The sequence below is a fragment of the Notothenia coriiceps genome, unplaced genomic scaffold, assembly GCF_000735185.1.
Source record: "Notothenia coriiceps isolate Sejong01 unplaced genomic scaffold, NC01 NC01_scaffold00008638, whole genome shotgun sequence".
In the NCBI taxonomy this organism is placed as follows: Eukaryota; Metazoa; Chordata; class Actinopteri; order Perciformes; family Nototheniidae; genus Notothenia; species Notothenia coriiceps.
The window spans coordinates 162,830-186,719 of NW_011341339.1; the positions used below are offsets into that span (position 1 = coordinate 162,830).

Consider the following 23,890-nt stretch of genomic DNA (forward strand, 5'->3'; position numbering starts at 1 on the left):
GTGGGAACTTCACACTGGATTTCAAGCAACTTGGATTTTGCTCCTCTCCAGCCTTTCTCCAGACTCTGGCGCCTTGACTTCCAAATGAAATACAAAACTTGCTTTCGTCTGAAAAGAGGACTTTGGACCACTGTGCAACTGTCCAGTGCTTCTTTTCCTTAGCCCAGGTCAGACGCCTCTTCCGTTGTCTTGAGTTCAGAAGTGGCTTGACCATGGGAATACGGCTATTGTAGCCCATTTCCCGGACACGTCTGTGAACAGTGACTTTTGATACCTGGACTCCAGCTTCAGTCCACTGTCTTTGAAGCTCCCCCAAATTCTGGAAGCGACTCTTCTTCACAATGCTGTTAAGGCTGCGGTCATCTCTCTTGGTTGTGCAGCGTTTCCTGCCACATTTCCCCCTTCCAACAGACTTTTTGTGGATGTGCTTTGAAACTGCACTCTGTGAACAGCTTGCTCTTTGAGAAATTTCTTTTTGTGTCTTACCCTCCTGATGGAGGGTGTCAATGACGGTCCTCTGGACAGCAGTCAGATCAGCAGTCTTCCCCATACTTGTGATTTAGTTTACTGAACCAAGCTGAGTGTTTTTCAAGGCTCAGGAAACCCTTGCAGGTGTTTCGAGTTAATTAGACGATTCAAGTGATTCGTTGAACACCCTACTAGTATACTTTTTCATGATATTCTAATATTTAGAGATAGGATATTTGAGTTTTCTTAAGCTGTATGCCATAATCAGCAATATTAAAATAATAAAAGGCTTGCAATATTTCAGTTGATTTGTAATGAATCCAGAATGTATGACATTTTTGTTTTTTTTAATTGCATTACAGAAAATAAAGAACTTTATCACAATATTCTAATTTTCTGAGACAGTCCTGTACATGTCTTCCTTTAGTGTTACTGTCCCATAACTTTTGCCATTGTTGCTTGATTATAACTTTTGTAAATGATTTGACTTCTGCCCTACTGATAGTAATTCTCCTCTTTCTCTCTCTTCCTCTCTGTCATTTCAATATTCAGTTTTGCTATTAATGTACCAGGGACAGTATTACCAAAACCTCAAGTTATGAGAATATTATAAAAAGAACAAATTACAGTTCTTAAAATTAGGAAAATTGTAGAAATATCCATTAACCCTCACTCTGTGTTTGTGAGAGACTGTGTATGTCCTTGTATGAGTACAACGTGGAGGGTCTTGGTGGTTATGTACTGTATAGCTCCTACATTGGATCCTCCAAGCAATTCAAAGTTATTCAGAATCATCCAGTGGGTTTCAAGTTCATTAGTTTCGTAGGATAACAACGATAAGTCATTTATAGCCACTCTATGTTTCTCAAACGTGTTTTTTAAATATGTAATATAACTACTGCTCCTTCGCATCTGTTTTTCACTTTACTCTGCATTAGGTCGCCCCATGAAAAGCACCCCGGATGTTGTTGGTCCAGTTGCATCCTTTTCAAGTACTGTCAGCAAGGTCGAAAACATCCAATGCTCCAATAGTGGTAAGACTTAAGTCAAATCAGTTCATTAAGATTCTATGCGATACTTAAAAATGAATGAAGTTGTGTCTCTGACATTGACACCATTACTCACCCCAGTGTGATCAGTCATTACATTGTAAAACCTTACATAACTATTAAGTGCAACTTCCCTTTCAATAACTACAAAAAATTGTTTGCTCAAATGTCTCCTATGTCTAATACCACCCTCGAAGGGAAAATTGGCATTTCAGTCATTCTGAATGAGGCTTTTGATAGGATGTCTCAAACCTGAATACTTCTAATAAATAGCATACTATCTTGTAAAGTAACTATACATATATCTTCATTTGTTTTCCAGGCTTGCGGTGTGTCTTCTCTTCACGCAACGACTTACTAAAGCATGCAAGTGGTGGCAACTGTTCCTACTGCTTGAAGAGTGTTCCAGCCACTAAGACGCATTTGATAGAAAAACATTATCTAAATGCAGTCCATTTGACTGATAATGGCACTGGTACGTTTTATTTACATCAAAATTAAAGTACGATGATACTTTGTTCATTACAATGGGTCAACTTAGTTGAGCATATTCTGAAAAAAGCTAGCTGATAAAAGTGTTGAGTTATTTAAGTTACTAAGTACCTGTAGTAAGTTCAATATATTTTCTCTTCTCAGAATTTTTTTTGATCCCCTGTACGTGCAAAGATTTCAGCCAAGGCAGAAGTCACTGGCACTGCCCATGTTGCACGAGGATCATTAGCCGGAGAACCAACTTTCAGGTGCACATCTCTAAACAACCTGGTATGTATCGGTCCTTAAAATTCTCATGACCATGTTTTAAGTTTTGCTTTAAATAACTGCTGTGCCAACAATAATAATGACTAAGCCTCTTATGGCACATTTCCACTGCAGCGGGGTAGCCCCGTTTAAGCGTCCTCGCTCAGGCCTCGGGCTGCCTCGCTGGCCATCCGAGGCTGTGGCTCATTTCCATTACAGTTTAGGACCTGGGGTAGCAACGCAGTGTAGGCGGGGCGATCAGCTTTTTGGCTGGCTTTTTGGGCGGAGCGACGCTGGGTAAAACCAGCGCCGTATAGACTGAGAGTTATGTCATCTCCGTTCACTCCAATGGACCACTTTTTACAGCAATGGCGGATCGTGGAGCCTCTCAATCCTTCCCCGGAAGTTAGCGCCAAGGCTAGCAGTAGTCTGTAGAGTTGCAGCATAATAGACCGTTCGTGACGGACTTTTTAAAGGGAGGAAGAAGTTTTAAAGATTTATATTGCGGATATTATCAGTACATCTGATTCAAATTAACATGTGCATTAAAGGATGTCAGTGGATTATCCCTAAATTAGTAGATTTAGGGAACGTTTACAGATAANTTTCTTGGTGTGTGGCTTGTTATCACAGCAAGAAGGAAAGTAAATATTTGAATTTCAAGCACCAGTAAGTACTGCCCCATAATAAGAACATTTGAGGAAATATCAGATCATGATAAGAAAATCTTTCTAATAAATTAAGCGAATATCAAAGCTAACTATAAACATAAATACTAAAGTGTAAAACAACGCAAAACTATATTCATAAATCAATCTTGTGACAATTCTCTCTGACCAATCAGCAGTCGAGAGTGTTGACGTCACTAGTTCAGCCCTGGCCCTGGCCTGATAGAACCACGATTTTATGGGGCCGGAAAAAGAGGGAAAAAGTACCCGCTAGCCGGTGCTACACTATATGGAAAGGCCACCAAACACTGGCCTGGCCGCTTGAGGACGATTAAGGACGCTTAAGGACGCTTAAACGGGGCTACCCGCTGAAGTGGAAATGCGCCATGAGTGACTATAATATCTCTCTACGTTTCAGGGTATGCAATACTGCAGAAAAGCCAAGATGCAGGTTAGTTTGCAATATGTCTGATGCCCCCCAGTTGTTCTTAAATAATTAATTACTACCCATCTCCATTTCTGAACAATGCTGTAAACATGGTTATGTTGTTAGTTGTTATATTCCATGCACCAAATAAAAAAAAACAGCACCTGCATAGCTATGAATTCATATTTGTCAAAATAAGGCCTTAGAGTGTTAATGTTTTCATTCACTGAGCATCAGAAATAAATCGTTTGATGGTGTATTGACTGCAAGAATTATGCAGTCTATCAATGTTATTAAATACATGTATCTGTCTTTCCTCATAAGTCATAGATAGGCCCAATGTCTCTGCCTTTGAGGAGGTCCCCCTGACTCTTGGATCTTGTAGTGAAAAGGGCCAACAAGGTAGAAGAGCTTTGCATGCATATCTTCACGTTCACTGCATGTACAGACTTGTGATAGAAACAACTGAATGTGTTTGTTCTTTATTCCCAGTGCGTCACCCCAAGTGCCAGGACTCAGCGCAGATCGAAGGGAAGCAAATGCAACAAAGTAACAGTATATTGAGCTTTGTGGCAGATCATGCCTCTTTAATTGTTTGTTCTAACAGTTGTACTCAAGATCTCAGCAAAACATTGAACACTGTGGAAAGTGGCAAAGCAAAACCCCTTCCTAATTCTTCAAATCAACCTCTGGAAACGCAGCCTGATGGTGGGGATGGTGGAATATTGCAGCCAGCTAGGGAATCTCAGCACCACAAACTTTGTTCTAGTGTAAAGTCATCCAACACCAAGAGGAATATGCAAGTGAAAAGACATTTTAGTTTAAAGATTAATAAGTCAACCAAACTATCTGTCAGTCAAAATCCCAAAGGTCCTCATATATGTAAAGCATGTAGAAAGACTTTCCATTACATGTACAAGCTGAAGGCACACACACAAACACACGCACTGGATAAAACCAAGATTTGTGGAATCTGTGGAAAACATTTGGAGTCTAAAGAGAGTTTCGTCAAGCACCTTCACAGCCACACAAAGAGAAACAGAAGTGGTGTATGTGGGGCAAAAGGCATAGCAGATTTCACAGACCAAGGGGTCTAAATATCAAGTCTCCAACCAACAAACAAAAACTTCTGTGATCCTTGTTTTAGATAAGTGTACTTATGGGAAAACCAATTGAGTTCTAGTGCTGTCCAAAATATCTTACGCCAGATTTTCATGTAAGACTGCAATTTTGGTTATGGGAAATTAATGAAAGAGTCTACAGCAAAGTTTGGTTAAAACGTCAATGGCAATGCTGGTCATGTGGGGACTTCACATTTCTGTTTAATGAACTGTCCTCCCAGCCAATCAGTGAGTGTATGGGCTGGCCGTAGTTTTTTACTGATGAGTGCAGTTGGTTGACTGCTGTGTTTTGATCCCAACTTGCACATTTTGTCATATCTGTCCAATAAAGTGGTGAGTGTGTCCATGGCAGAAAGGAAGGGGGCGGGGGGAATGACTTGAGTTCCAGTGCTGTGCAAAATCTCAAATGTGTTTTGTATATAATTGTTTTCCCATACAGTTTTGTAGACCTGAATAAAAAATATTCAAAGTCAAATCTATTCCTTATGCATTTTTTTCTCCAAATTCCTCAGTTCGAAAGTTAGAGGCTATTTGGTGCCAACAAAAACTCTAAACGTTAAGAATTATTGTGGAAGTATGAGAGAGTTGAAAAGTGTTTCTGTTGAGTTTGTTCTTCTCAAGCCAGATTTTCATGGAATCCCCAAGGCTATTATTGTCATTTTTGTTATAAGGGCGAGACTACAGCAGAGTTTGCTTAAAATGTCAATGGCAATGCTGGTCATGTATGGGCTTAACACTACTTTTGAATGGACTGTCCTCCCAGCCAATCAGTGAGTTTATGAGTGTTTTACTGAGGAGTGCAGTTGGTTGACTGCTGTGTTTTGATCCCAACTTGCCAGTTTTGTCATATCTGACCCATGATGTGGTGATTGTGTCCACGGCAGGAAGGAAGAGGGGGGGAAGCCGCACGGTTTGGCTCCGGAGTCTCCTTTATTCAGTTTCTCCCGGTTTAATGTACAGTAACTCCCCGGGAGAGTCACTGCCTCCCTTTGGATTTACTCTGGGGAATATGGCTGTGTTGAAGATACAAGACCAGGTAACGTCATATTACTAGCTCACATGTTACGTTAATTACTAGCTGGTCACTTTTTGTAAACAGATTACTACTTGTGCGAGTGTTTATGTGTAGTCAACACCATGTCGTAATGACTGTTCATTTGAGTTTAACTTTATTAACATTAATCAACGACGTGTATTCATGGTGACTTAGACCAGTTGTATACATGGCATTTTAAATATATAGGTTTAACGGCTAATGTTGCTAACGTTCTTTAAGTTGCTAACTCCACTGACATATTAGCTTAATAGCTAACGGTAACCACTTACATACAACAAGTTAACGTAAGAACTTGGCTAATTTCGTGTAACATGTTACCTTACGTTTATTTATTACGGTTTAAACTACTACTATTGTTAGAAATCAATGATAACGCGGTCGTTTTTCAGTTTTCCCCGGTGCTTTTAACTGTTGGCTTATTGTTGCTGTTTCTAGAGATGGACTAACACAGCTGGGTAGCTACCAGGTTATCAGGGTGGCTAACTCCCTTGCTAATGCTAGTTAGCAACTTGTGTTATGGCAACCCGTAGGCAGATGTGGGAGAAGTACTCAGAATACTCTGTTGCAAGTACAAGTCCTGTAATCAAAAATGTTACTCAAAGAAAAGCACAAAGTATGTGCATTAAAATATACTTAAAGTACCAAAAGTAAAAGTACTCATTATGCAAACTGGCCCATTTCATAATAATATATTATATGTGAGTATACTTATTGGTGCATTCGTGTGTTAATCAAAGCTTGTTAAGGTGCAGCTAATTTGCATTATGTTGTATGCTAGATTGAGAATGTGCAACTTTAAGTCTTATTTAAGGGTTGTTTATATTTCACATTATTAATCCAAATTTGCAAAAGTACACTATTCACCTCTGAATGGTAATCGTGTAGAAGTGCAAGCAAACACTTTTAATTCTCAAGTAAAGTACAAGTCCCTCAAAAGTTTACTTAAGTACAATACTTGAGTAAATCTACTTAGTTACTTTACACCACTGGAAACCTATTATCACCATTTAGATTGCATAGTACCGATTTAACTGTCTGATTTCCAGCGAGTTTGCTTTGTCAGCTGTCTGTTTCAGCTCCTTGCACATGTTGTCAGGGGCAGCTGTTGGCAGTCACCTGTTGCTGGAGATAAGAAAGGCTGTCGGACTGAAATAGCAGCTGGTGCTAATTTCAACCATAGACTGGTTTCAGCGTCTCCAGCTGCGGTCATGAATTAGACATTTTCCACAAGCTTAAATCAGTTGTTATAAACACCGCTGGGACATTAATGCAGTTAAGACATGGCAGTGGGCATATGAACCAGTAGAGAAATAAACATTTTGTTTTGGTCACACAAGTCAATTTATGCTCAAATAACATGCTTACTACTACTTACGACTAAATATTTAGTCTTGTAAGCTGTGACAGGCATTTGTCATTATTTATTAAACTGTACACTGTTTTATTACGTTTTAAACAAAATTATCCATCAATATATATATAATAATAATAATAATAATAATTAGATAATAAAACATGGAAACAACTTCAAGCTTTTAGTCGAAGTTCATAGTCAAACCAGTGCTTTGGTTGGAGATCCTGTTATTTGTTTGTTTGTTATTGGCCTGAATGTTTAGCTTACAGTAAAACATTGTTTTATAAATCTGGGAAATAAGAGTTGGTTGAAAATATGAACTTCAGTCAAAATGTGTCAACGATGGTGCAGCTCTGTCCTGGGCTGACCAATCTTCCGGACATGCAAGCAAAAGACGGAAGAGTATGCGATGAGATCACCCTCGCTATTCTCCATTGTTCTCTGTTGACAGAGAACTAGGCTAAAGGACACATGTAGTCCCACTTGGAGGGACAGGAGCGAGGGTAACCTTTAGCAAAGGCTTGTGTTTGTCCTCTAGAGGGCGTCCTGTAGCTTTGGAACATGCACAGTATCAAGCTATGGTCCTGCCTGAGAGAGAGATGGTAGAGACTAGATATAAAACAACAACCATTGATGTCACATCCTGGGATAGAATCATATAAAAGGCATCTTTAAAAAGAATAGTTTTGAAAATGCTTTTATTATAACCAATGGGAAAACAGTCTTTTTTCTTTTTTACCTGTACTGTTTTTTATTCAAATATTAAGCGTCAGAAAACTTTGCCTGTCTTCAATTAATCAAAAAACAAATGACTTACTATTTAAGATCTGTCTTTGGTATTTTGAATTGCTAATATACTACACTAAGCAATATCCTTTATCTTTAGATTCCATATAGTAGTATAGTAATAAAGTAATAGAAAATAAACTATAAATAAAATATGTGTATGACTGAAAAGTTAAGAGTTAAGAGAAACATGAATTGTTTTTTCACAGTCTGATATGAATATTTCTTTTGTGTCAGGCTATTATGGTGCATTCAAATTGAGTTATATCATTTCAGAACCACATAATGTGAATGACTCATCAACCGTTGGCCGTTCAGTCGGAGCATTTAATGAAGAGCATGCGGTGGTGTGCATACCATACAAGTTTGGTCAGGACAACAAAGCTTTAGTACAGATACCCCTCTCTTGATTTTAAAAGCTTTTAAATCTCTAGATTTTCACATCGGCACTCTTGCAGTCTTTGGCTAGTACACACGCACGCACGCACGCACGCACGCACGCACTGCGTATATGCTGGCCTTTGTGTTTGGGGACTGGGATTATATTACACACAGTGCACCCTGGCTCAGGGACAGATCAGAGGTCAGTGAAAGCTGCATACTCTCTTGCGTACACATGCACATTGCCACGTTCAGGTTGGGTATCTCTCTCACATGACGTAAAGCTCAGGGGTTGCATTTTCATTGTATTTGTGGTTATGTGTGATAATAATGCATTCTCTTGTTGCGGTGAGATCCGGTTCACCTTGTGTGTGTTTTCCCACTGACTCCCTGCTGTAGGAGCACCAGCTCAGCATTAATGTAACAGAAATATCACACAATGGATTTGTCACTTCTTGTTGCCATGCTGTCACGCTGTTCTGTTTAGGGATGCTCAGTTTGTCTTGATCACTTTGTACTTCATTTAAACGTTTACATCCTGGCCTGTTCCACATGTTAGCCTTGCTTGATCCCGCTCTTCAGTTATGATTACAACTTTAAACACACGTAAATACACACACATCTCACACAAGTTGCTCATTTCTGTTTAGGAAATGATAACCAACTGCTCTATAAACATCTGCGGGCTACGTTCCTGCAACTATCCCCAGTGCAGGATAGACAAAAACATTGGTTGTTTGTTAAACTTTATGTTCTTCTTTCCCCAAACATCTTTTCTTTGTGCCTTTGAGGCAGATCTAGAATGTCAACTCAGTGGCTGCTGTAGGAGCAGAACGATTGTAAGACTGTGTTTCCTATTATGTTTATAAATGGTAAGCCCATTAGACTCCGAATTTCGCCCTGCAGAAAGGCTCCATCCCACTGAATGGCTCCCTCTCATTCGCCCTTGGTTGCACTGTCCCTCCCTCCCTCCACATTTAATGGGGTTGTGTGGCTTGGCAAGATTGCTCTTTTTAGGATCTGAGTTGAATATGAAGGAGACTGAAACATGCACGTACAGACTGGTCTTGTTAGCTACCCTCGCATATTTTGGCAAAGCCAGTTTGTTCCAGATTTATAATGAGGGGAGATGGGGACTTTTGATGCCATGCCACCAAAGAAGACACTAGAACACACATCTTCTCTGCTATCCTCTTCTACTTTTAGAAAGAAAGGCAGCTTCTATTTTTGCACCAACTTCATGAAGAAGCAGACCACTAACCACGAACATTTAATTAAGCACAATCTCAAAACAAAGCTGTTGTGCACATGGTTTAGTTTAGCTTTGTGGGTTAGAACTTTCTATATTGGCCATTGAGTAGAATATAGACCTTCAGTTCTTCGCAGTATGTATGTCATGTACAATAGCAAATATCAGAGCCTTATTGAGTGAATGAACTCCTAAACATACAAAAACAAGGATCAGAAGATCTCAATGCAAAGGTAAACATTGAGCTATCCAGGCGGATTGTAGCTCCTGGAGGCAGCAGGGCTTTCAAAAAGGAATCAATAGTGCTGCATCATCATTCTCTGACGTAGCATCTTCACTCCACCTACACTTTTATTATTTCACTTTAATGAAGTCAGCGGGAAGTCGTAGAACAGCCCTGACCATTTCACCTGATAACACGCAATAAACCAGAGTCCAGTTTTTCTCGTTTCTCCTGCCACTCATTCTCCTCTTTTATCTCTTGGATCTATGACTTCCTCTTAATCTCTGGACATTTACATTCTCTATTTGTATAGTTTTTTGTTCATAGTTTATTTCCTGTAACCAGTTTGCCCCTGATTCTGTCCCTTGCCCCCTTTGTCCTTTGCTCCATTCATCTTCAGGTTTCTGTGTGTTTTGTAGTGCACTACCTGCCTACAGTTATTCCATCCTTCTCTCTTCTTCTATTCATACTCTCCTCCCTATTCCATTCATTTCTCTCTCCCTCTCCCTCTCTATCCCCTCCCCCTCCTCTCCCTCTCTCTGTCTCCTCATTTGAAAGAGCTGGCTTCAGCAGTCTGCCTGAAACGAGCGACTCATACCCACACATGCATTGGCTGCTGCGGCCCCCGTCCACGCTGATCACAGGGTCTCTGTGTGTGTCCGCATCTGACGTGTGTGTGTGTGTGTGTTCCTGGCTGCAGCACAGCAGTGAGGATATGTAGCTTCCTCTGCGCTGCTAGGCAGCCCAAGCTCATTCTGCCGCATGCCGCTTACCGCCACCATTACGTAGAGGAATTCCCTGCTGTCTCTGCTACTGCCGCTCACACAGAGTGAGTGTTGGCTGGAAAGAGGAGGACAAGACAGAGGAGACATGCATCAAAGCAACACTGGCTGATGGAGGACAGAGCTGGATTTCATATTGGATTTTACATGAAGATGTGCAGTGTTTGGTTACAAGGGAATCTCTCTGTTTATGGGATTGATTGCTGACCTTTGTGCACCTGAATTGCGCTCGGATGTAAAAGAGAACACGGTGTATTTATGTCTGTGTGTGAGAGAGAGAGTGTGTGAGTGATTGTGTCGGTGTTTGTTCCTGATGCGGTCAGAGCGGGCTAGTCGTGTGTGTATCGTGGTGCTGGAGGAGGTGGAGGAGGATGAGACCTCCTCTTCACCCCCACCTCCCCGGCCCAAATCATCCCCAGAACGCAGATCCCATCATGCCTCTCGAAGGGCAGCCGCTCAGGAGGACAAGGTGAGGCGGGTCCTTCGGTCCAGTTATTCATTGGTTGAATCAGAGTTGGCTCAGTCTGCGAGCCATTTTTAAGGTTTATATACAGTTTATTTTTTGCGAATGACAACACTCGGCTAGGTTTTCAACTAACCAAAGCACTTATCCTACCTGGACTGAAGTTCAGACCTGCGCTGAAGTATGTATGAAGTCCCATTGTATTCAAATACAAAGCACAGCCAACACTTGTCATCCTGGGCTAAATATAGCATCAAACACAATCACCAATATAGCCTGCCATGTGAGATGACTGCTGGTTTGTATAGATTATCTAGGCCTAAGCCTTTGTAGTGTCCACTGGTGGCTTATAAAGGGCGAGCATTCAATTTAAAAATTGTATTGAGGCTTTTCATCGTATGAAAGCTGTTCTTTGAAGTTCACACTGACAAAGGAAGCCAGACAGGAGGATAAGCCGGCCCTGATGACAGTTTGTGCTCTTAGTCCAAGTTTACCTTCCTGGATCCGTGACATGTGCAGTAGTCATCAGTGTAATAGGCATGAGACGGATGCCGACATGCCTGACAGCCCCACTTATTTTTAGTTGGGACGAAATGAGAGAGGGATGGGGAAAACTGAGAGTTAGGAGCATATCGGCATCATAGTACACATAGTACTGAAAGGTTCAACTTGGCAGCCATTGCTGTATGACACTGTTTAAATGTGACAAATAATATCACGCGGCCCACAGTACTTGAAAGACTGCAAATGAGGAAATGGCAGGGCAATATATTGTCATTTAGAAAGGGTTTCCATACGTCCCCTACGTTCTTATGGTTTGTATTTTTGTATTCTCAATAACATGCAGCATAAAGAAAAGCACTGCTCGCAGTAAATTGCGTATGCTCAATCGTATTTCCTTGTTAAAATCCTCAAATGAATTACTTATCCAAACATATTGAAAATGTTTGACACAGATATCGGATAATAAAAGTTAGGAGAGTGCAGTGTTATTACATTTGTAGCTGAGATCTTAGTGACATATTGTGACCTTAATTCCTTATCACAGAAACTAGCATGTTATAGTGGTGAAGTTTTAATATATTGTAAATGCAAACTTCAGCGGTGTGCTGTATTCAACATGTTTTCATAGTTTAAAGGGTTCTATGTAACAAAGTCAAAGTTTATACGTTTTTAAATTGTGGGCCAAAGTTGTGTCATAAATGTTTCACTTTCATTTGTAACCTCAAGTTTAAGCTTCCATTTTTTTATCTAAGATCAAATTAAAGTTACACAAGGACAGTAAATGAATCACAAATATAAAACATCACAACTGTACATTTCAAATCATGAGCGTAGCATGGCATTGTTTCCTTAGCTTAAATCTGAATGGTCTTCTGTTGACCATCGGTACCTCTTAAAGGTTTATGATGACTGCTCTGTAAACTAATCCCACTCAGTGTCAGGCACCACGCTCTCTTGCTTGTGCCAACATTTACACACACGGATGTACTTTAATGAAATAGTATGAGAGGTTTTCCCTGTGTGTATAATGCGTCCTTTATTTGCAGCTTCTTCCTCCTGGGAAAAAGTATGTCTGTATAACTTGTTTAGTTTGTTTATCTCCACTGCTGTTTACATTCTTATCAGATAGCCTTGCATCACATCAGTCAGAATAAGGTTTATTGCCTCATAAGTTTACACATACAACACATTTGCTTTGATGTGTAATGGTGCCCACAGAAACACAGTATGAGGAAATAAATAGAAAAAAAGAGCAAATATAGAACTATTATAGAATTAAAAATGAAGTCATTATAAATTGATCAAATGAGTACAATTAGAATATGACAATTGACTTGATATGTGCTATGTATCATGGCAAGAGGGTTCAGCTTTAACCCTTCACAGACATTGTGTGTGTGTGTGTGTGTGTGTGTGTGTGTGTGTGTGTGTGTGTGTGTGTGTGTGTGTGTGTGTGATATATGCTGCAGCTGCTACTGTCATAAACAAATAGGTGATGTACAGCCATTTTGTGACCTATGTCTCTCCAGCAGCTCAGGATTATAGGGTCTGTGTCTTAGTCCCTCCCATTTGTAACTCTCATAACTCTCACTGATAACACGGTTGTCAGCATAGAAAATGACTGCCTTGCAAATGGAGTACATAGTAGTAGTTACATCAGCGTTAACATGTGCTCCCCTTGCCTCTAGACGTCGCTGTTAAGAGCCATCTTCAACGTGGACACAGATGAAGTTCGCTCCCTCATATTCAAGAAAGAGGATGTCAACATTCAGGTAAGTCACTTTCTTCTTCCCTGATTTGTATCCAAATGTTAATGCTTTTGTTTCCCCTGTGTATTTGCTTTCCCCCCCCTTGCTTCACATACACACACCATGACTTATATCAGACCCCCAGGAGAGCAGCAGTAAGCTAGCTGGCTCCGATTGATCGATTGACCCAGAGTGCCTTCTGGCTGCTTACCCATTTCATATAGCTGTCAATCAAGGCAGGGCACCTCCTTTTCCTTTTGCTTAAGGTCGTAACCTCAACCTGATTCCTCCCATTGTTTGGTTTTTCTGTCAATAATCTTTCAGAATGTATTTCCTCAGTTTACACCTTGTGTTTTCATAGTTTTTCTCTCTGTCCATCTGTCATTCTATAGTGCTGGGCTCATCACACTGAATCTCTTTGAGTCAGCATTATTGGCCCAGACCTTTTACAGTCACATGACATTTGTTTATAGGCTAGCCCCACTCTGTTGATTGCTCCCTACTGCACTGAAAGAAAGAGAGATGGGGTGCGGCGGCTTTGTGTATCGATGGAGAAACTGATGGAGCCAAGTAAAGAGGACAAGTGATCACAGGATGGACATGTGTCCCCTGTGGCTGTAGTCTCATGTTTCCTGTGGTCACTCTGCAGCAGTGTGATCTATCTGAAGATTCTGTTTGTGGCATGCTTCATCATGATGTGTGAGCAAGGCGAGGCCGCGTGTGAAAAGGAGATATTATTAACATGCTTGAATTTATTTTCTGTATTTTGGGATCAGGACAACGAGAAGAGGACGCCTCTGCACGCTGCAGCCTACCTGGGAGACACTGAGATTATTGAGCTGCTCATCCTTTCAGGTAAACACTAAAGCCCAGCTTTGAATCCATTCAGCCATCCATTCGATTCAATTTCCACCTCAAATCTTTAAACCTATAGTATCAATAGCTTGCTCATCCCGAGGTGCATCCACCTGGTCCTGTTTTTGCTTCTATCCATCTATAAGAGTGCTCCAAAATGCACTTATGTGTAGTCATTCCTTTGCATATTTAAACTCTCTTTTATTAATAATACTCACACAGCGTTAGTCTGCAAATCAAATATTTGAATTGTAAAAAAAACATTTTAGGGTCTGACTATTTTAAGTTTCACCGATTACCTGTCAGCACCTTAGAGTGATTAAATGTTGTATGTAAATGTTTATGGCCCAGGAAATGTTTTAAACCAAAGTATTGTCTGCCCTATTTTAAAATTTGAACCAGGTCAAACTAAGCTGGAAACAAATGTATCGTCATTTTTCCATTTCACAAGGTATGAGTTTTAATACCAAATATCCCACCATGCGTTCCTTAAAGCCACTGCTTGTCCCTCACCTCTCTCTACCCCACATGTTTCTCGCTGTCTCCTCTTAGGCTGTCACCCTCTCTTGGTGATTTATAAATCATTTGATAGGGTAGATGTTGGCTTGGCTCTCTGTTAGGTCAGTTGTGCACGTCAGGAAGTGGGTCCAACCTTTATACAAGCTAGTGTGTACGCTTGTGTGTGTGTGTGTTCACTGTTTCCCAATAATGTGGAGAGAGAGTAACAGGTGCAGCAACCTCAGAGCTATTTGAACCCCCAAGCTGTGCCAAAGAGCGTCATGGAGATGTTATATCTGCCAGTCACCGTTGCCTTAAAACACCCCCTTCCCATAAGTCACTTGAAAAATGATTAAACCTTGTTACCGTGTTTGCCTTGGCTGTGTCCGGTATTGTTGACACATCTTAACCATCTCTCTCTCTCCCTCAATCTCTCTTCTTCATTCCCCTCCTCTCGTCTAGGGGCCAGAGTTAATGCCAAAGATAACAAGTGGTTGACTCCTCTTCATCGAGCTGTCGCCTCTTGTAGCGAGGTAACAAATTACACAAACAAACGTGCTAATGTGTGCTGTAGTAAGTCCACTAATCATGTGACTATGTTTGTTTCACAATGAGGTTATCACAGCTTTTCTCTTTTGATACTGAGGGGGATATCCACTGACATGACCACTGTAACAAAAATGCAGGAATGACTTCTGCTTTCATTTCACTGAAACCACTGTGGTGGCAGAAAACACTGTTTAGTGTAGCAACTGGCAGACCAGATAGAATATCTTTATAATAACTAGAAATTAGAATTAGATATACTTTATTTATCCTTTTTTTTGTCACAGCAGCACCATGTAAACAGGCATAACACGAGATAAACTATAATAATGATAATAATAAAATAAAATAAAAGATAAGAATGAACAGTATACATATGTACATATAATTATATCAACAGAGTAAAGATGTCTTGTTCACCTATTCTGCTTGGTGCCAGGCAACATGCCCAAACAGCCAGAGCCCCTTCCTCTTGCTCTCCTTTTCAGTGCTATTGTCGGCATGGAAGCCCCCTAAGAATAGCAAAGACTTTTATGTCCACCTGCGCACACTGGCATGTACTCCGTCAGTGCACTGAGGCATAGTGGAACAAAATAATCCCTCTGTCTGCAAGCTCTGACGCACGCTCACTCTTTCTTACCCAGAATGCAGTGGCCATGCTGCTGAAGCACAGTGCGGATGTAAACGGCCGAGACAAGAACTGGCAGACGCCGCTCCATGTTGCCGCGAGCAACAAGGCAGTGCGCTGCGCCGAGGCTTTGGTCCCGCTGCTTAGCAACGTCAACGTGTCTGACCGGGCGGGACGCACCGCCCTGCACCACGCGGCCTTCAGTGGACATGTGGAGGTGGGTCTCCTGTCAACACACAGACAGACACACACATATTCCTGTCAGCACCTGGTTCATTTGAGTTTGTGTGATTAGATGGTGAAGTTGCTGCTGTCTAGAGGAGCCAACATCAATGCATTCGACAAGAAGGACAGGAGGGCCATCCACTGGGCAGCCTACATGGGTGAGACCTCGAAGTTCAGCTTTAAGTTCAAAGTTCATACCTTTGTTCAGACAAGATAGAGACTCTATCAAAACCTATGTAGATGTTATTTATATGGCCCTTTTTCCTAAGACCCTTGAAGCTAAAATGGAAAGAACCAAAAAGAAATGTATAGATGAAAAAATGTATAGCTACTGAGGAGGGGACCCTCTCCCAGGATGTAGAGCTATACATCAAATGTCTTGTTTACAGAATAAACGAAAAAATAAAATGACAAAATAGACAAGCCATATGAAAAATAGATCCAGGAGCATGTTTAAAAGATTCCATGTGCTTCCATGTCCCTAGTTTTCCCCTCCCTAAATAGTACATAGTGAAATGAACAGGTCTCGAGTTAAATGTGCCTCATATCATCCCCCCCCCCCCCTCTCGTCTCTGTTTCAGGTCACCTGGAGGTGGTGAAGTTGTTGGTGGCCAGTGGAGCAGAGGTGGACTGCAAGGACAAAAAAGCATACACTCCGCTCCATGCAGCCGCCTCCAGTGGCATGAGCAGCACCGTGCACTACCTGCTGAGCCTGGGGGTCCACGTCAGTACACACACACACATCTGCATCAGCAATGACCTGCAAAATGACCTTTTGTTTAACTAGTGTTACCTTCACTTCTTAAAGAAAATGTAGTTTTTCTCACATTCAGTCACATGATCACTTCTTAAGATAAGATGTACTTTATTGATGCCAATTTGGAAAATGTTTTCTTGCCAAACATATGCAATAAAAAAGATATGTTACTTAAATGTATCTAGACTTACTCCCTGTTTACGGAGCCATGTGACGAAAACACAACTTTCTTTAAAAATTCAAGGCAACCCGGGAGTAGTAACTAATGAATACACAGATCATAAATGTGTAGGGGTTGCTTTGATTTGTGACATGACGCTTTAACAAATCTGAATCTTTAACCGTAGATATACAAGCTATTTTTAATACGGTGTCAATATCAGTTAGTCAAGTTAATCAAACGCTTAACATTGATTCTCTTCTTGCGTAGGTCAACGAGATAAACGGCTACGGCAACACTCCGCTCCATTTAGCCTGTTACAATGGACAGGATGTGGTGGTCAGTGAGCTCATTGAGGCAGGGGCCAACGTCAACCAGGTGTGTGTGTGTGTGTGTGTGTGTGTGTGTGTGTGTGTGTGTGTGTGTGTGTGTGTGTGTGTGTGTGTGTCTCCCTGTGGAAGTTGGTATGTGTTTGGTGATAGTGTGTTTTTTTAATTGTGTTGTTTTGGTACCTCTCTTTAGGTAAATGAGAGGGGGTTTTCTGCCCTCCACTTTGCCTCCTCCTCACGTCAGGGGGCGCTCTGTCAGGAGCTGCTGTTGGCCCACGGAGCTCACATCAACATGAGGGTATTTGCTTTATATTGATACAGTTGGAAGTGTCTAAAGCAGCCTGTTGCCTCGTGTCTACGCTGCCGAGAGTCCAGTTGAAAGTTGAAATGACAGTGTTGCTAACACTTTGGTAGCGGTGATGAAAACTGATATTAGATTCCCACAGCCTCAAGATGCAAGGCCATATGGAGGATGACAGGGGGAGGGGGTGGCTCCCTGAGGCTGCAAGCTGCTCAGGGAATAAGTGTGTGTGGGTGTGTGTTTGATCCATGAGGGGAACACAAATAGCTTGTGTTCATGCTAAGATCTCGAACACTACAGGGTAAGAGCTGAGTCATCTTCCCACACTGGCACTTAAATGTCTCTCATCTACATGCACCACAGACACACTTTATTTACTTCTTTCGAGTCCCTTTATTATCCGCTATGAGAAACTTGATTTGAAACAAATAAACAAATATTCAGAACACAATTATAAACAATACAACAAGACGATCTGTCAAATCTTTTAACAGGGAACAAGGGAGTTTTAACTCTTTCTCTCTTAAAAGGGGTCACTTGAATCTATAGTTTTCGGGAAGACTTTCTACAGATAATCATTATCTTTGTCTCTCTTTGCTTGTCTCCATCTGTGCAGAGTAAGGACGATAAGACTCCCCTCCACATGGCAGCTACCCATGGAAGGTTCTCCTGCTCTCAGGCCCTCATTCAAAATGGTGAGAGCCCCTACAGTCTGCTTCATGCCCGAGTGTTTAAATAGAATTGTATAGATATACCCTTTTATTTATTTGTGTATAGGAGCTGAGATTGATTGCGAGGACAGGAGCAGAAACACTGCCCTTCACATCTCTGCCCGCTACGGCCATGAGCTCATCATCACAGCACTCATCAAACACGGAGCAGACATCGCCAAGTTAGTAACAAATGACATGTACCGTAATTTTCGGACTATAAGCCGCGCCTTTTCCCCCATTTTTCGACGCTGCGGCTAATATAACGGTGCGGCTAATCTATGGATTTTTACAGCTAACGGCCACCACCTTTAACTCTATGGGCTCTATGGCCGGTCCGCGGACCCCCACCTTTAAGCGGCGGGTTCCAGCAGGAAAAGCTGGAGGCCGGAAAAGAGTGAGACAGGTAGCGCGCAAAAGTAAAAGTGGAACCGAGAGTGGTACGAGAGACAGAACGAGAGCAAGACAGACAGACATTACGAGAGCGAGACAGTTTGTCCCCGTACCACTGGTTGAAAACCGCTGCTGTAGATCACTGCCGGTACGTGCGCTGGGAGCGCACCGTTTAAGTTTGAAAGTTGAAAAGTTTGTGTGTCTGAAACGCTATGTGATACAGTACAGTTTACACAGCACAGTACATGTTCTGTAGCTACTATTGCACTAAATGGTAACACTTGAATACGTTATGCAAATATGCAACTTGTTTGTTGAAATGTTAATAAATGGGAGCTTCCTCAAACAGCCATCTCTTTCCCGACAATCCCCTCTGTGCACGAACCCTTACATATGGTAATTAAACATTAAAACACCTGCGGCTTATAGTCCAGTGCGGCTTATATATGTACACATCATTCAATTTAGAGGCTGAGAGGAGCAAGACGAGAACCACGAGCGTGTCGTCGCACAGTTTCGCAAGGAGGAGGCAGGGGACCGTGGCGAGAGAAGGCGTCGACCGAATTCCTTACACAACGACCAACCCGTAATTTTACCAGTCTTAATAACAAACTCTTCTATCTGAAGGAACCAAGAATAATACGGATGTATTATGATCGTACGTAACTTATAAACACTTGGTGTTGGTGAGCAATATTTTTGTTAAGATGTAAACATTTACAGTTTCTTAAAGGAATTTTCGTTGTGAACGAAAGGACGAGTTATTTGCATTATTTCCGAATAGGCGACGGTTACGGGACTCTCGAGTCGGTAACAGATATTTTAGCAAGATAAATCTTATTTGAAACCGAATGTACAAGGGAAATCAATAGTCAGTCGATATATAGCTCTGTTTATAAACATTCAAATAAGAGTAGACGAACGGCTCGTCTTTATCCTCTTACTACTCGATTTATTTTGACAGAAGGGACAGAACTTATGTTGTCGGAGGTGTCAACAAAAATAACATCGAAATGAATCGGAACAAAGTGTCTTAGTTGACAGGTGTTAAATTGTCGGATAAAAAAAAACAAAAAAACAAAAAAAAACACTCAACTTCCGTCAATTAGGTCGTACCATTCCCGACTGCGAGACTGTACGAATCAGTGTAGTCACTAAACTCCGGTATGTACTCAGACATCAACGACCCTCTCAGAGACCTTGATACTCGTTGTGACTCGTCGTCGTCGTCGTCGTCTACTGGAGTCGTCCACAACGTTATATTACTACTTTTTCACCGCAGATCCCTTATAGAGTAGTTCTAAACGTCCGATTCCGATTCGGCAAAATTTAACAGGTTCGTTTTCGATCATTTGAATCGGAACGATCGGAAGGCGTTGGATTCTCTTGTGTTACATTGTAGTCCTGCCCAATAGGCAGCAACCCTTAAAACAGTTTACCGGTCTACTCATTATTGCGATGAATTTGTACGTATACACCGAACCTAAAAAAAATTTGTTTACACATACTCACAAACGTTCGACTCTCGGTATAGAAACCAACAAAAACATTAGTAATGTCTTGGTTTATTCAACAGTACACAACCTTTAGGGTATGAGTTACACAAAGGATGTGACGAGTTAGTTCATACCAATTACGTATGACGGATGATTTACTTGTTTAATTTTTTTATGTACATCTTCACCTCCTAGTCTTTATTTTACCAAAGTTGAATTTTTTTATAAACCTGTACAACGTGTTATCTTGTTATCCTTGTAAAGGTAAATACGAACTTTTGGATGCGTCAGTATGTCCGGCAACGAGCGTGTTCGTCTCCATGACCAATGGAACGTACAATCGCTAGAACTACGTATTCTATATAGTCTGTCCTTTGTTAGTTAGTGGTTGTTTGTGTGTTCACCGTAGTACGTAACATGAGCGTCTGAGATACTCTTCCGTTGTCTCTCTCTGTCAACATATGAATGTATATGTATATAATTCACTGTCTATGGATACGTAGTATCATGTACTAATTGAAAGTAATATTATCAATATGCTCATTTTATATAGTTAATATCCTACATGGAATAACAATGTCTTTCCTAATGCCTGCAGTCCCTATCTTCTTCTTCATGACACTTTACAGATGTAATATCTTGTGCTTATGGTAATTGGGAATTTCTTCTGTCGTCCAATCTCTTGTTAGAGAAAATCCTGTTTTTATCAGATATCAAGACAGAAAATAATACTCTGTCTTATTTATGACATGATTATTAGATTTGACTGAGTTTGATCTGTCTTCACTATTAGTCTAGTTAATAAAGTGAGTTAGTGTAGGACTGACATTGTAAAGAACAATTGACCGCAGTCGTATGATCCTGATCCATCCTGTCGGCTCTATTGTGACTCTGTATATGACAGACTTCCTGCTGGCGAGCGTTTATGTCCTTTGACTGGGTTCTTCTATTTTTATTTTCTCCCGAAAGCCAGGTAGCCTCCGCTGTGCAATTCCGACCAAGTGTTGCCGACTACTCTCCTAGCTGCCTCCTCCACCACACCACCATCACAACCTCGAGTGTTCTACACGATCTCCGCTCCTTACACCTCCTCCGCCGCTCGCACCACCGGACCCCGTGCGGCTGGCCCGCGGGACGCGTTGGGGTCGAATCGACTGCTCCTCAGTGGGTGGAGGGTCTACGTGGGCAGAGAGGTGGGAACTGTCGGTTGTCTTGTCGCGTCACTCCTTCCTCTTTTCTCTGTTTCTCTCCGCGGCCGGTGTTTGTGTCTGGTCGTTTGTCGCTGTCTTGTCGGTCTCCAGATCTTTGTGCCTCGGCCACTCTGCGTACCTAACCTCTGTCTACACGTGTCATTACTCCCCTGACCCTCTTTTTTATTAAGATTGTACTTAGTTTGTATATAAGTGATATTGTGGTGTCTGCTCTGTAATTATGTGTGAGTGTTCGTCTGTTTTTTGGTGTGTGTTATAAGTTATCCTGGTTCGGAGGTGCGCCGTGTGCTTGTGTATCTTCTCTTATGTGTGTTTTACTTACCCTCTTGTTTGTTGTTGGTGTGGTTGGTTATATATGTGTCGTGAAGTAAAAATGCGTAGGTGTGCCGTACTACTCCTTTGCTGTTTGTTAAGTGTTGTTTATATAATGTCTTGTGGAGTGTTTGTATCATTATCTTTGTTAGTAGTTTTCGTTCGTTCAACTTCCTTGTAAATTACTTTTAGTCTTTTTTGACACGTTATTTACAATTTGTGTTCAAAAATATTCACAAAATAAGTTGTAAACCTGCACACTGCAGCTCACCGATCTAACACCGGTCCTATGTATTGATTCCATACCAAATACATGGACTTTTGTGCAGGGTTTCCAGTCGTCGGATGAGATAAAGATTAATTTTTTCAACACGACGAACACCAAGAATCAGGGTGTTCGTTAAACACAGGTTCACATTTACATGACGGTGGCTCTCCCGTATAATTGTTCCGTGTGGGCTCTAACATGAAACACAGCAAACCGGTTGTTTGATTTTAATTGAAAAATATCGGCTCATTTAAGTGTTCTCGTCAAGTAACTCTCAGTCAATTTAATGTTATCACCGACATTAGAAAGTTTTAACGATAATGCTATATTTGTTAAGTAGTCAAGTCGGGGCACTTTTTACACTGTAAGTTTTGGGATATTTGTTTGAGTATGTCCACATTCTCATTTTGCAATGTAGACAGTCGGCCCCGCAGGACTTCCCACCGTTTCCCCCGGAAGCGACTTTACGGACACCGACGAAGAGAAACCGACCAAACCCTCAAACCCTAACCTCCTCCCGCCTCCGCGACTCCTCCTATCCTTGACCTAGTCGACACAATCCACCGATGCCTACGAGGTCAACGGTGAGGGTCACGTCTCGGGCTCGGGTCGTTCCCTGGGCCGGGTGACGACGGCCAAGGGACGGGCTGTGCCCCTTCCCGCTCCACCTCCGACGAAGTATCCGCTGGGTGTGACACAGAAGAGAGACCTCCCCGTCATAGTGTTTGTATTATTAATTGGAGTAAATCTAATAGGCTTTTGTTTCGTTATGTGTTGTACGTGTATTTATGCGTACAAACACACGTACATGTATACCAGTTGAGTCCCCCCGGGGGATTCAGGGTTTTCAAGGGAGGTCTCCCTCAAAGAGAGGGTGTAAAGGACTTTACCGGAGGTAACCCGAGATAACAAATGAGAGGCGTTGTTCCCTGTAGTACTACATTGTGAGTGCCAAAGAATAAGGTTTGTAACTAGCATCATTATCCGATGTCCCCGTCCTGTAGAGATTCGCTAACTCTTTGTGTTGTCTCGGCCGGTCGTTGGTTAGTCTCGGGTCTGACCCGAACAAGTCTTCTCCGCACTGTTCTCCACGACGTCGGTGTCGTCGTACTCTTGTTAATTCTCGAAAATCTTTAACTTCGTACCTCTGACAGTGGTCGATCTCCGTATTATCCCAGGAAATTGGGATGTGTAATTGTCAACGTACATGTACTTATTTACCAGGTTACGGGTATTGTCAGTCATCTTTGGTGTGTGCTATTTGGTACCCTTATAATTTTTTTTTTAGAAGGAGACTAGTCTTCCACGTTTCTTCATATGGCCAGCGGTTTATTATTCGTCGCAAACACAAAGTACGCTTGAGTTACGGACTTTATCTTCGTGGGTTTCAGTCTTAAGTAAAGACAGACTCGAGATCTTTCGATGACCAACTTCTACTATTTTCGTCACACTGTCGTCCTTTGCCAAACCCACTATTGCTACCCACTACCTCTGCTTGCTTTATCTTCTTGTACGAGTAGCGTTCACTAATCTATAGAGGAAGGACCTTTCTTTTCGGATTTCGGTACCAAAGTGTTTGATAGTAGTTTGTCGCCAGAGTACGCGAGTGTTATTCCCAAACCCAAAGTTTCCTCGAGAACGATAATATCATTTCGTATGTTGATACTTACCGTGTGAGTATTATTAAGGTAAGGTGATGTCAGGGTGGCGTCGTCTGAGTAAATCGGTGTTGATCTCTGTCAGGTCTCTAGGAAGCGAGGGTGTAGACTGTGACGGAACTTCCCTTCCGTCCTGTCCCAGTCACATAAAGTTTTTGATTTTTGCTGACCTATAAATTAAAAGCAAAATTTACTTTTGGTTTTAACTTTATTTTTCAACAAAATATAAAAAGAAAGGAAAAAAAGAGAAGAGAATGTGACTTATCAGGACAGGAAATTCATATTATGTTACATTTCAGGAAAAGGACGTACTAAAATTCCGAAGTTTGTCCGTAAAAATGACATACGCAAAACACTCTTTACTGTGTAGTTACCGGGTCTTTAACATGAATATTTACGATACTTTAGAACACACAACTTCTTTATGTGTGCCAATTCGGCCGGTCCTTATATATATATTATATATAATTATACATATGATATATATATATTATATTATATAGATATATATTGTGGACTTATATT

At 41.4% G+C, this 23,890-nt stretch overlaps 2 protein-coding genes across 3 annotated transcripts in view; both read left to right on the top strand.

Annotated features, from left to right (window-relative positions):
- The window catches only part of LOC104944674 (zinc finger protein 133-like), a 7,505-nt gene extending 2,565 nt beyond the window's left edge, over positions 1-4,940 (top strand). The window contains exons 2-7 of the mRNA XM_010770240.1: positions 1,407-1,502; positions 1,840-1,992; positions 2,154-2,279; positions 3,342-3,374; positions 3,675-3,752; positions 3,843-4,940. Coding sequence (XP_010768542.1) covers positions 1,407-1,502; positions 1,840-1,992; positions 2,154-2,279; positions 3,342-3,374; positions 3,675-3,752; positions 3,843-4,447 — 1,091 coding nt within the window. The 3' untranslated portion in view covers positions 4,448-4,940. The remainder of the gene's footprint in view (positions 1-1,406; positions 1,503-1,839; positions 1,993-2,153; positions 2,280-3,341; positions 3,375-3,674; positions 3,753-3,842) is intronic.
- A 336-nt stretch (positions 4,941-5,276) lies between these two features.
- Positions 5,277-23,890, top strand: part of LOC104944675 (serine/threonine-protein phosphatase 6 regulatory ankyrin repeat subunit A-like) — a 25,385-nt gene continuing 6,771 nt past the window's right edge. Inside the window, exons 1-11 of one of the 2 annotated variants that reach the window (XM_010770242.1) lie at positions 5,277-5,507; positions 12,959-13,042; positions 13,795-13,873; positions 14,834-14,904; positions 15,562-15,762; positions 15,841-15,928; positions 16,352-16,494; positions 16,958-17,065; positions 17,210-17,314; positions 17,934-18,012; positions 18,095-18,209. In XM_010770242.1, the coding sequence (XP_010768544.1) occupies positions 5,424-5,507; positions 12,959-13,042; positions 13,795-13,873; positions 14,834-14,904; positions 15,562-15,762; positions 15,841-15,928; positions 16,352-16,494; positions 16,958-17,065; positions 17,210-17,314; positions 17,934-18,012; positions 18,095-18,209 (1,157 nt within the window). In that variant the 5' untranslated portion in view covers positions 5,277-5,423. Of the gene's footprint in view, positions 5,508-10,158; positions 10,773-12,958; positions 13,043-13,794; positions 13,874-14,833; positions 14,905-15,561; positions 15,763-15,840; positions 15,929-16,351; positions 16,495-16,957; positions 17,066-17,209; positions 17,315-17,933; positions 18,013-18,094; positions 18,210-23,890 lie in introns of those variants that run through there. The other variant, XM_010770241.1, reaches the window with a different exon arrangement.